Raw genomic sequence first — 13,708 nt, 5'->3', positions numbered from 1 at the left:
CTTACTCTACTACGCTTCTGAGAGATACTTAGCACTTAACTACTAAGTTGTACTGTACTATAACAAGGAAATATTCAGAGAAGAGCTGGTCTGTTTTGGCCAACAGACAGAATATACCTTGAAAATCTTCAGATGATATTGTATCAGGAGCTGTGCAGAAGGCAAAGTGCAGAACACAAAACTATGCTGAAAAACAGAGGAGTAGATACCAGCAAGGTGAAACACAACCACAGCCAGCACTAAGTGTTGCCCTTAGAGAGAAGGTACAGCATAAAAAGTGCACAGCTGTAAAAGCCCAGGAGGAGAGACACTGTAGGCCAACTTGAATGGGAACCTGGGCTCCTCAGTTCAAGACAGGGAAGTTCTGAAGAGGGCCCAGTGGAGGGCTACAAAGATGATGAGTGGTCTGAAGCATCTGCCTTATGAGGAAAGGCTGAGAGACCTGGGGATGCCCAGCCTGGAAAAGAGAAGACAAAGAGGAACCTTATCACTGTTTATAAGTAAATAATGGGTGGGATTCAAGTGAATGGGGCCAGGCTCTTTTCAGTGATGTGCAGTGACAGGACAAGGGGCAATGGACACGGGCTGGAACACAATTAAGTTCCATGAAAACATGAAGAAGAACCTCTCTACTTTGTGGGTGACAGAGCACTGGAACAGGCTGCCCAGAGAAGCTGCAGAGTCTCCTTTGGAGATACTCAAGACCCCACTCGATGCTTTCCTGCGCAACCCACCGTGGGGACGCTGCTTTAGCAGAGGGTTGGATTGGATGATCCCTTCCACCCCTACAACACTGATTGTGTGACTGATGAAGTAACACCCAGAAGCCCAGCCATCCTCGCAGCCCTCACACTTCGTTTAACGTGACGAGGAGCACACAAGTATCCGCCTGGCTCCCTCCATGAGCAGGAGGCGGCGCTCACGGGGCGTCCCTGAGGGGGCGGGGAGAAGAGGGAGGCGGCAGCCCGGCCCTGCGTGCCACTGCGCGGGAAGGAAGACTTCTGGCGGGCTCGGCGGGCTGCCACAGCGCATCCAGCCAAGGGGATCGCTTGTGTAGCTCCTTGCCCGCCATGCCGGCCGCGGAGGAGCCGTCGAGCGGCGAGCCGCAGTACCTGCAGCAGGTCCGGCACATCCTGCAGCACGGCCACCGAAAGGAGGACCGCACGGGCACCGGCACCATCTCCGTCTTCGGCATGCAGGCGCGGTATAGTCTGAGAGGTCGGCACCGCGGGACCCGCGGCCATTCTGGCTGCAGGCTGCACCGGGAGCTGCCCCCTGTCCCCGCTGTCCCTGCTGTCCCCTCAGTCCCTCCCGTGGTCGCCCCCGTTGTTTCCAGGGGCCGTCTTCCCGCTCTGGGGCTCGGCCGCCATCTTCTGCCGCCCCGCTGCAGGCCCCCTCCCTTCCCAATAGCAAACTTCTGTGTCAGGCAGAAGTGGGCTTTGCCTTCTGTATGTGTAAAAGGTTATTTAGGCAGATGGGATCAGGCTTTTAGCAGCAGTGCCCGGTGACAAAACAAGGGGCAGTGGGCACAAACTGGAACACAGGAAGTTCCATCTGAACGTGAAAAAGAAAATGTATTAGACTGAGGTTGGCAGAGTACTGGAAAAGGCTGCCCAGAGGAGCTGCAGTGTCTTCTCGAGGTGTTCAAACCCGGTCTGGGTGCTTTCCTGTGTAATCTACCATAGGAAGCCTTCGTTAGCTTGGGGTTGGAATAGGTGATATTCCAGAGTTCCCTTCTAACCTCTACAATTATCTGTTTTCATCACAACAAATCTGATCACATCTGATGCCATGTAACTGTTTTTCAGATCAGTTCCCACTGCTGACAACAAAGAGAGTGTTCTGGAAAGGAGTGCTGGAGGAGCTGCTGTGGTTTATCAAGGTGCCGTATCTGGATGGCTCTATCAGTAGTAGGCCTGAGAATGGCATCAGTCTGATGAAGTGGTGTGAAGTGGGCTGACAGTAGCAGGACACGGGGAAATGGTTTTAAGTTGAAAGAGGGAAGATTTAGGTTGGATGTTAGGGGGAAATTCTTCACTAGGAGAGTGGTTAGGCCCTGGAACAGGCTGCCCAGGGAGGTTGTGGATGCCCCGTCCTTGGAGGTGTTCAAGGCCAGGTTGGACGGNTTCTTCACTAGGAGAGTGGTTAGGCCCTGGAACAGGCTGCCCAGGGAGGTTGTGGATGCCCCGTCCTTGGAGGTGTTCAAGGCCAGGTTGGACGGGGCCCTGGGCAAGCTGATCTAGTAAATGTGTATGTTTGGTGGCCCTGCCAGGCAGGGGGGTTGGAGCTACATGATCCTTGAGGTCCCTTCCAACCTGGGTCATTCTGTGATTCTGTGAAATGGGTTAAGGAATTTGGTGTGAATGCAGGCTCTTCTTTCTGTACAGCAGAGCAGCCCACACGTACAAGACTGCTGTTTTCAAAACATTCTATGTATTTCAGTGAATGCTGTTGCACTGTTACAGATCAGAATGTTTTTTTCTTCTTTTCCTTTTTAAGGGAAATAGTCTGGTACAGGGAGAGCTTTTGCTGCTTTAATGATACCCTGCAGTTAAAAAGCCTAGTGGAGTCTTTTGTTGGTGTTTACATAAGAAATAATATTGTAATTTATAAACAATCTAATGATATGCTTTTCAGTAGGTAGGTAGCTTGTATTGATTTGAACAGAAGCAGGCAGTGAGGAACTACAGGCGCAGTAAGACTGATGTAAACACTAGGCTATTAAGTAGTAAAAAATGACACCCAATAGGGCTAATTGCTGCAGTTAAGAGTACTAAAATTCTGTAGATAATATGTTGCAGAACAAGTGTTCCTTGAAATGCTGTGACAATGTGCTGATGTGGGAAAACCTGGCCAACAGTTTGTTAGATAGCAGGACTCACATACACAGATAGTTTTTTCAAGTATCTTTTTTTCAATGATAAAAGGCTGCTCACTGCTCCAAACAGAATGCTTGTTATGTTGGATTTTTGAGTCAGCTGATTGGCACTCAACGCAGAATTCAGTGAGACTTTTCCAGTTCATTTTGTCTTGTTTTTCATTTTTGTCATGTTAACAAAAGGGACTTTAAGACTTTAACTTCATTAGAGGTGGCTTGGAAAAGACGCTGTCTAGGCCATACTTTATTGCCTGCTTTTATTCATCTGAAGAATAAAATCTTGTTTTCTTCATGTGAAATGATATACAGCAGGTGACCTTGAGACTGTACTTTTTGTGAGTTAAACAACAGCAGCTTGGCTCCTCAGGCTGAAGTCTTGTAAGGTACTTAAAAGATTTGTTCTGCCCAAGTGCAAGAACAGCATCTAGTACGTTAATCAGACTGGCCATCCTTTATGTTAAAAATGGAGAAGTACTGCTGACTACAAAAGCTTAATGCTTCTGTGTCAAATCATGTTCTCTGTTCTGGAATTACGAGGTAAACTTCATACTCTCTTTATTTTGTAGGGTTCTACAAATGCCAAAGAGCTCTCTGCAAAGGGTGTGAAGATTTGGGATGCCAATGGGTCACGTGAGTTCCTGGATAAACAGGGGTTTTGCACCAGAGAAGAGGGGGACTTGGGACCAGTTTATGGTTTTCAGTGGAGGCATTTTGGAGCAGAATACAAAGACATGCACACAGGTAATCATGTTAAAAAGCAGCCTTGATTGCTTGGTGGGATGACTGGAACCTCACTTACAGAAGTCTGTGGGTGGGTTGGGCTGTTGTTAAAAGGACTGTGCACACTGCGGAATGAAAACAAGAATGAATAATCTGTCTGAGAGGGTGATTTTTGCTTTATTTTTATTTTTTTTTTTTTTAATGAGTTGAATCTAATTATCCTGAAAGATTTAGTTTTGTATGTGATAGTTTGGTATTTATAGAACAGTGGAATCATACATAATATATACAGTATTTTTGCTTTAACATAGAGATGGTATGGTCACAGGTAGATAGAGGGATGCGTATCTGTATTGCAGTCCGGAACCATGAGGTAGCTCAGTGACAGCAGTGGAATAAAGACTGCGCTCTCTGAATGCTGACAAAGGATGCTAATTCCATGATGAAGTAATGCTTATTCCATGTTGCACTTGTGCTGGCAGGAAATGTTGTTAGTTCTGTATGTTCATGGGACACTGCAGAAAAGGAATCACAGAATGGCCTGGGTTGAAAAGGACAACAATGATCATCCAGTTTCAACCCCCCTGCTATGTGCAGGGTCACCAACCACCAGACCAGGCTGCCCAGAGCCACATCCATCCTGGCCTTGAATGCCTCCAGGGATGGGGCATCCACAGCCTCCTTGGGCAACCTGTTCCAGTGCGTCACCACCCTCTGTGTGAAAAATTTCAATATTGGCATATTGACTACTGGCAGAGTACAGGTTTACCCTAATATGGGTGGTGCAAACAGTGAACTAACATCTAAAAACTTGTTAAAGTGTTTTAGCTTTCCTGACTTGAAAGATCTGAGTTACTGTGTAGAACAGAAAAATGAATGAGGTAAATGTCCATTGCTAATGGATTTTATTAAGGTGCATCACTAGTAGATAGGTAATTAGCTTCAGGATCTAACAAAACAATTTGAAAAAGCTTCAGGCACAGAGCTGCTGGTATATTACTATATTGTTTGCCAACCAGCTTGAGTCTCTCTCCCTATAACATAGTTTGGTGTTGGGTTGCAAGAAGAGTTATTAGAAAAAAATAGTTTTCAGTCATGCTAATTCACTGGCATGACTCAGAATAATGAGTAACAACTAATGACTCTTCCTATTCTGGTATCCATTCTGCTTTTAATTCCAATGAATTTCCATATAATCGAGCCTAAAATCAGTCAGCGAGGGTCACTGGATGAACTGTAATATCCTGTGCCTTCTGGCTCTTGAGTGTTTCGGAAATCTAGTTTTCATAAATGACCTTGGTGAGTGCTAGATAGATGTATGTATTTACTTGTCAAAAGCTTTCCTCTTTTAAGCATCCAGAGAATGCGTGGCATTCTGTGTTACTGGCCTGGATGTGATTTTTAATTTTTATTTTGAATAGGAATACTATAGCATATAAATATCAGCTGCAGACAAAGGCAAGTACTATAGAAACAGAACGGGAGAATTACTTTAAGAAACATGAATGTGAGATGTTAATATCTGTTGCTCATTCAAATACAGCTTAGTCCTTTTTAAGTATCGTGAATGTAATCGTTCATTGTCCTAAATGATAAAGTAACATGTTATGTGCAATTAACATATTGGTATTGCAACCTTTGTTTCCTGGGATGTAGTATTAGTGCAGACTTCTAGTTTTTGATGCTTGAAAGAAAACTTTTTAGATAGGAATGGTCCAGTTTCAGTGGGTGCTACAGGTACTGGAAGCACTCAAAGAGGTAGTTGGACATATTCTGATACAGTAATGAGAGCTTCACAAGCCTTAGAGCACCTGAAGCAAGACCAAGCATAACCTACACTTCGCGAGCGCCAACAGATACATTTATGTTGTCTTCAAAGTTTCAATAATATCTTCAGAGACTGTCATTTGAGTATTGCTTTTCAGCAAAGTGTGGGCTGGGCTTTAAAAATAGATAACAATTTGAATCTGACTTAGGTCATATTTGGTATCTTTCTTCAGATTATTCCAACCAAGGAGTTGATCAGTTACAAAAAGTGATTGAGATGATCAAAACCAATCCAGATGACAGAAGAATCATCATGTGTGCTTGGAATCCCAAAGGTACTGAACCATGTACTCTAAGGGAATGTTGTTGCGTATGAAAATACATAGACTGTATTCTAAGTACCATGTCAACATCAGTTCTGTGTTACTGCCTTTCCTTGTTCTTTATAAAACTACCAGAAGTGCAGGTCACTGAGTGCAGTAAAAGTGGTCAGGGGTTGTCAGTTCTGCTTAATTCTCATGAACAAACCTCAAAATTTTTCAACTATTTTCGACTATTACTTCCAAGTTTTTCTCTCCAGGTTAAAGTGAGGGATATACATGGCTATCAGTGCCTTTTGACATACAGTCTCTGTTCAGAGATAAAGTTCTTATGTTAACAAGGTTAAAAAACAACAAGAATAAAGTATACCAAAGCAATGTGGTGGTTGGTTTTTTGTTTGTTTGTTTTATTTTTTAGCCATACATTAAATTGTAAACTTAGAAAAAAGTATAGGACTAGAGAACAAAAGTGTTGTTCTTATTGCAGTCATTAATCCCCCAATGTTTTCCTTTAGTGTCTCTGAAAGGGGATTTCACATGCTGCTGCTGTAATTATTTCTAAGGCTAGACATTCTTATGTATCAGGAGTGAGTTAAGTTTTACTTAAGTAAGTTTACTCTCTTCACTTTAGGTATAAATACTCGTATTTTATTTTCTGAATTTATTTATCAATGATTAGTCAGTTTTAATTCTCAACAAGCAATGGTTACATTGCAGTGAGAAGTGAGATAAAGCAACTTTAAGTTGCTTTAGGGTACATCCTTAATTTAGCTCTCTTAAATCATCCTTTAGAGAAATAAATTGGCTCCCCTAGGTGAGTAGAGCTAAACTGCTGTGCAGCATTATGGCACAAATCTGTTCTATAGAATACCTGTTTATGACTTTTCTGATTGTACAGCCCAGGAGACAGCTTGTCATGACTCAGTCTTAATTGCTTAGGCAGCAGGTACTCTCATGTTTCAAGAGAAGAAACAACAGAATCATAACAATAGCAAACTGTACTACCTGCTGTATCTCTCACTGTGCTTGTTTAGTTTTTGCATTTTCTAAGATTATGACACTAATGCAGTTCTGTTTTCTCCACCCCTCCTCTTCTTCCTGTATTGTAATTCACAGATATTTCTCTGATGGCTTTGCCACCTTGCCACGCTCTTTGCCAGTTCTATGTTGTAAATGGTGAACTGTCTTGCCAACTGTATCAGAGGTCTGGAGATATGGGACTAGGAGTGCCTTTCAATATTGCCAGCTATTCGCTGCTCACATACATGATTGCCCATGTCACAGGGCTGAAGGTAGGCTATTTTATCATTTTATATGATGCTGACTGAAGAGTGAGGGTCTTAAAGACTGGTGTCATGTTCAGAAGAAACTGGAATTTGTGTACTGTTCAGGATCTTGCTTATATATATACATGTATATCTATAAGCTAGTTTGTTTAGGAGTCGCCAAGTCACAGAACATGCAAGCCTGCAAAAGGTATTTGAATGCTCTAGAAGTGCTTTGGGGTTTGTCTTGTGACTGCCACCTCTGCTTCCACAAACTGCGTTGTTTAACAGTGGCTGAAGTTGCTAGTTTGAAACAACTTGAGCAAGCAATACATATGAGATGTGAAGCAAAGCTGGATGCCACTGTCGCATGTGTTTCCAGCGGATGAGCAGATCAGCAGTGTTTGTTCAGTCACTGAAGCTATCATGTGTTCTCCTTTCTCTTCAGCCTGGAGAATTCATACACACCTTAGGAGATGCTCACATATATCTGAATCATGTGGAGCCTCTAAAAGTTCAAGTAAGTACTCATTCTGTGTTCTTGTGCACTTTTTATCTTGCACAGTGCTCAGCAAATACCACATTGTCTCAGTATTGTACGTGCTGTTTTCCAGATACTAATTTGCATGGCTTTTCTTCACGTTTCTGCCCTAAAAATTCTATTACCTGAGCTGGATATTATAGAATCATAGAATTACTCATGTCTCTCTTTCCAACATAGGTTGGAAAAGACCTTGAAGATCATCAAGTCAAACCGCAGCCTAACCAGAACCCTAACTCTAAAAACCCTACACTAAATCATATCCCTGAGCACCACATCCAAACGGCTCTTAAACACAACCAGGGATGGCGATTCAACCACCTCCCTGTCGGCCTATTCCAGTACCTAACTACCCTTTCTGTAAAGAAGTTTTTCCTAACATCCAACCTAAACTTGCCCTGGCGCAACTTGAGGCCATTTCCCCTCGTCCTGTCACTTGTCACTAGTGAGAAGAGACCTAACCCACTCTCACGATAGTGAACTGGTTTTTAACCTATGTAAAACTTGTTACAAACAGGAATAAATACAGAGGTGACTGAAATGAATGTCTGTATGCTATTCCAGATCAAAATGTCCTATTGTAGAACTGTTAAAGATTGAGAGCCCGTACCCCTACTTTTGACTTCATCATTACAGAGCTTTAGAAAATCATGCTGCCCAAGAGGATAAACACAATTGAGCGTGTTTTTGGTATATCAGGAAAAGATAGCTCGTCAATTCAAGTTAGTTAATCAGTGTTACTGTTTACCTGGATAAGGCTGTATTTTCTTCAGGAGGTAATTTAGTGCGGGAGAAGAGAATAAGAATTTTATTTCACAGAATCACAGAGTGAGCCAGGTTGGAAGGGACCTCAAGGATCATGAAGCTCTAACCCCCCTGCCTGGCAGGGCCACCAAACTTCCATTTACTAAATCAGGTTGCCCAGGGTTCCCATCCAACCTGGCCTTGAACACCTCCAGGGATGGGGCATCCACAACCTCCCTGGGCAGCCTGTTCCAGTTATTTGGAGTGAATATCCTTACCATTCATAGGGCTCAGAACTACCCAGAGAACTACCTATCGGATTGGGCCCTAGTGTTCTTGTGAGAAACTGCAGCACATGGGATGCGCATCTTCATCAGAATTTCCAATCTTGTTTAGTCTGCAAGGAATCTAATTTGCATCCACTACTCTGCAAACAGAGACTGCTCACAGTGTGTTCAGATGCTGCTGCACCTAATCAAAATACTAAAGTCAATTATGTTAAACATCTATTGTAATTATTTTTCTTTATGCCTTCTTGGGGAAGAAGGTGAATCTACAATGGGGTAATCTGCATTTAGATTAATGGGATCTGATTTATAACACAAAGTCTCCATCTCTTAAGTATTTATTAGTTTTATATCATTAACCTAGGATGTACTTTTATTTTAGCTTCAAAGGGAGCCCAGACCTTTACCCAAACTCAAAATTCTTCGTAAGGTTGACGACATCAGTGACTTTAAGGCAGAAGACTTTCAGATTGAAGATTATAACCCTCATCCACCTATTAAGATGGAGATGGCTGTTTAATGCTATCAAACACCTTTTATTAATATGGAAATCTACCTAAGCTACTCAGCTTCCTCTGTACTCGAAGTTACAGTGGGTTTTTTTAATATAATTCTAAAGGTAGATGCTTTGTTATTGAAAAATCAGCCAGCATTGCCTCCAGTTGTTATTACAGAACAAATGTGTAGGGGTGGAATTTACTGCTGTTTCTTCCCAGCTGTTATGAAGCAGAGTAGAATTCCTGGCTTCTGTGTATCGGAAGGTGAGTTTGGATTATTTATTCCTTTCTAAATAATGCATTTAGTTTGCAAATGTTATCCCATTTTTATGTTGCTTTTCTACTGATTATTTCATTTGATTTTGGCCATTTCATTTACTATTCAGCAGTTATTTCTGAGTTGTGTTTGCTTACGTGCTTTGTTTAGTACTGAAAATAAGAACCTTTATGTACAACAGAGGATTTTTTCAAGGTTATAGAGGTCTTTAAAATACATATGTTTAATAAAACTTTGTTTTTTAAAAAACCTTCAGGAATGCATGTTTAATTTTCATATGCCTGCAGTAAATGAGAGTTGGAAAGCAAAGTGGGGCTACAGGAGAGCTGGGGAGGTACTTAGTATAATGGCATGGAGAGACAGGATGAATTAGACTTGAAGTAGAAGGTAGTAAATTTGGGGTATATATTAAGAAGATCTTTACTGTGAGGGTGATGAGACACTGGAACAGGTTGCCCAGTGATGTTGTGGATGCCCCATCCTTGAATGGGGCTGTGAGCAACCCGGTCTAGAGGGTGGTGTCCCTGCAGGGGGGGTTGGAACTAGATGATCTTAAAAGGGTCCCTTCCAACTCAAACCATTCTGATTCTAAGATTATGTTTTAGCAGTCCAGTATATGCTACCATGGGCAATAATGTCCTGTATCTCAGGAACTAGTTGTATCTTTCTACCCTTATTTACTACTGAAACTACGTTCAGGATGTTAATACTAATAATTGTGTTCTGATTTCCAACCAATAGGACTACCTAAACCTAAATTATTGCTTTCTTCCTCTGATGTAGCCCAACCAAACAGTATTCCAGAAAGAGGATATCATTGCCTTTCTTAAGTGCATCAGATGGAAGCAAGCCGCTGCTTTTCAGAGAGGTTCTTCTTATTTCTTCGTCTTCCTTGACAGAAATGAACAGACCATATGTGTTATTCCAGCAGCTGGTCATGCTAATAACATGGAAGGATCAAACAGATTTTTTCGTAAGGCTCCATTATTGTGTGCCCCGGTGGCGCAGTGGTAGAAGTGCCGCTTGCAACACCAGAGGCCCGGGTTTGGATCCCCCCCTGTGGCACAACTGGTAGAAGTGCCGCTCTGCTACACAGAGGCTCGAATCCCAGGGGTTGGACTCGATGATCTCTAAGGTCCCTTCCAACCCGCACGAGACTGTGATACTGTGATTATATGAACGCTCAGTAGCCAACTTATAGTTAGATTTGGGCCTTTGCCTTCTTTTAAATTGCTGAACTCAGATTCATTCAAGCAGTGTTCTTGTTGCTAGGCCTAAAAGCCACATCACACGCTCTTCCCTGTAAATTTCATTCCAACCCTATTGTCTAACATTTTAAAGTGATCTAGTTAGGCTATTCAAGACCACCTTTATTAGTTAGGCTGTCATCAACTTTGTATCATGACCGTACTTTTGTAAGTTAACAGTCGTCGAGTATATTTACAGTCTCCTAACATATAGGGAAACAGTGTAGGTTGCATGTTCACTTAACCGTGCTGCCTGCACTTAGCAAGTTAAGTTTCTTTTGCTGGAAACCAATTTATGCAGCGCTTCAGTTAAGATAGAATCTACAGGGTGTTCCGGCAAGTGTAGCCAGAGGGAATGTGTAACAAAACAGCCTAATGGCTCGAGTGGATGAATGAGTCTCAGTGAAATGAACCAGTACAGGAGAAGAAAGAATTAAGGAGAAGTTAGTCCAACTGGAAAGAGAAAAAGAAATTAATCTTTTAAGTACTACCTTTGTTAAAAATGGTCCATTCTTGTGTATGTGTGTATATATACACACAGCGTGCTTTAACATAGTAACAGACCAGTATACATCTGGAAGGGCTACAGCTTTTCCATGCAGGAATTAACTAAAATGCCACTTTTATCAGTACAGTTTACTACTGGTAGCAGTTGTTGAAATGACTCATGTACCTTTAAGTCCAAGATAGTTTATGCTGCTCCAGAGATGAAAAATATATGAGGTAGAAATGTTTTACTATACAGCAGGCTTTAATGGGAATAAAAATGCAAACACGCTTTAAATTAATAAGCGTTAGACTTTTATATTTTCAGGCCAAGAAAATGAATATTCAAAGAATCTGAATATGTGGATTTAAGCATGAGGTACTCAAAGGATTTACAGAGCATGAAGATCATTCACTGCTGACACAGAGGACTGGTGTGACTGAAGGCTAAATTCAGAGCACTGGTATAGACGAAACAGGATGCTGCTAGATCTTTTGGGAATCCCTGAAAGGAACCCATAGGCATTAGGAGAGAAGGATGTGTTCTAACACTTAATTCCTGATAAATAAGCTTCCTATCCCTCATGCATTCCAGCTGCTGGCTGAAAGAGTTCTACAGGTGGCACTGAAGGTCTTTATTACAAGCTTTGCATATCCACAGCATTTCTGAGTCTTTGTCACTTGCCCTGTTGACTGCTACTCATTCCTGCCTCAGAATCTGGCCCTTTAAGTTTATTTTTCCATTCTTGTCATTCATTCTCTGAATGCATCCTTCTGTCATTTCTCCTTTCTTGGCCTTACAATAATAGCAGCAAGAATGTTTATGTTCTAGTCAGATGAGGGGGTCAAAAAAGAAGAAACCCTCTTGTCAGCCATCAGAATCCACACTTCCCTTTGGAGCCCACAGTGACAGCAAGACATGCATAATGGGAACACCAAGTAGCAGCATCTTTTTAAGAGGGTACAAACCAGCCACCTCAGAGTCAGTACTTAGAGGAGTGTTTTGTATAGCTAAGATGCTTTCAGGATTTCTGGATGCTGAGATAAATACCAAGTGTCATCAATTGCTGGACTAATTCATGGAGATCGACGCGCTCAGCGTGAGGGTGAAGAGGAGCTGAAAACAAAACACAGCAATGTGTGGATTTACTTAAGCAAAGAACATGAGATGAAGGACTAAAGGGGAAAGATTAAAAGCTTTCCTATTCTTTCATATTTCAACACAACTCCTGACAAACTGTCACAGCAATTTCTGCTGGAGAAAAAGTGTCCATGAGGTCAGAAGTCTTTTAGTGCAGCCCTATAGCATGACATGAAACAAACAAACATTACCACACTGCATACAAGCTTATGCTTACAAAGCACAGGACTGACAGCCGAAGAAACCAAAGAGGCCAACCTGGAAAGCAGGGAGAAACTGATTTTCTTCCTACTGCTGCATTTTAAGAGCCTTATTCTGGAACTTCTTGGCCATCAGTGGCATTGACTGATAGGTTTCATTCACTCTTCCCTGCCTGCAGCTGACAGTTTGAAGACATCTGAGGGCTCTGGCTTGTAGAAGATGTTTAAATATCGCTCTGCTGTAGCACTGCAAGGGATAAAATAATGAGGCCTGAAGTCTCCCAAATTAACATATTACAAGAGCTGCTAAAAGAGCTGCTGGCAACTGATAACAAAACATGTGTACGGTATCCCTTCTGTGTTTTATTTTAATTTAATAAGCCAAATTATTTTAATTACTCAATTTAAATGGAAGATCGTGTGAGTATTTGGATGAAACAGTGTTCAAGGATGTTATCAGTCCTTGGAAGAACCAGATTATGCTTGTAAGCAATTAAGAAGGCTGTAAGTGACACAAGTGGATGAGATGAGCTAGTTATACATAAAAACATATATCTGTGTGTGTGGGCATAGTCTCATTGGAGACTATTACTGGATGTCGAACTGCACAAGTAAAAAGTGAAGTGGAAATGGTTCTACCATGCAAGGACTGAGGACTAAGCCTAAGAAATTAAGACTGACTTTGACTTAAGATACTTGCTTTCAGTATCTTATATCACTGGGTCTGGAGCAGCAAGTATCTAACCAGGGATGTGCAAACTTGCATCCGGGGGTGACTAAGATTATTGATGAAAACTTACTTAAAGAAGCTTAAAATAACAGAGTAGGTACTTGGTAGATTGCTAAGTTAATTAGTATACTTGTATGTATATGTGTATTTATGCATAAGAAAGAATTGCAGATGTAAATTAAGAGAGGAAAAAGCCTTATTGCCAGGTCACAGTTTTGAGGGTTATCATCTGATGGCTTGGAGGTTTATGACATATGCAGCAGTGTCAGTGAAACACCAGACTGAGCAGCAAAGCAGGAATTGCTCATTCCATGGTCTGAAGCACCCACTTCTGCTTCAGAAGTGCAGCTGCAAACAGGGCAGGGAACGAACAACTGCCTGGAGGAAGAGCTCTGTATAAACAAGGTTGATGCTTATGTAAGCAAGAACACTCAGTATTTAGAAAACCCATTCAACTCTGATTGCACTTAAATGGCTGGTGCTATTCTGACAACAGTGGCGCACAGGATTATACTTAGCCTATTAGCGGTCTAATTACTATAATCTTCAAGTCACTGTAGCTAATGAACTTTAGTATCAAATGAAAAAAAAAAACAACAACCAAAAGT

At 41.9% G+C, this 13,708-nt stretch overlaps 1 protein-coding gene across 1 annotated transcript; it reads left to right on the top strand.

Annotated features, from left to right (window-relative positions):
* Positions 1-930: 930 nt before the first annotated feature.
* On the top strand, positions 931-9,551 carry TYMS (thymidylate synthetase). Its single transcript, XM_015855384.2, has 7 exons — positions 931-1,218; positions 1,809-1,882; positions 3,445-3,619; positions 5,599-5,700; positions 6,802-6,977; positions 7,399-7,470; positions 8,905-9,551. Exons 1-7 carry the CDS (start codon positions 1,071-1,073, stop codon positions 9,040-9,042), a joined length of 885 nt encoding a protein of 294 aa, XP_015710870.1. The 5' UTR covers positions 931-1,070; the 3' UTR covers positions 9,043-9,551.
* The last annotated feature ends 4,157 nt before the right edge of the window (positions 9,552-13,708 follow it).

The sequence above is a fragment of the Coturnix japonica genome, chromosome 2 (genome assembly GCF_001577835.2).
Source record: "Coturnix japonica isolate 7356 chromosome 2, Coturnix japonica 2.1, whole genome shotgun sequence".
Lineage (NCBI taxonomy): Eukaryota > Metazoa > Chordata > Aves > Galliformes > Phasianidae > Coturnix > Coturnix japonica.
The sequence above is the reverse complement of the archived record's forward strand: the minus strand, read 5'-3'. Positions and strand labels throughout refer to the sequence as shown.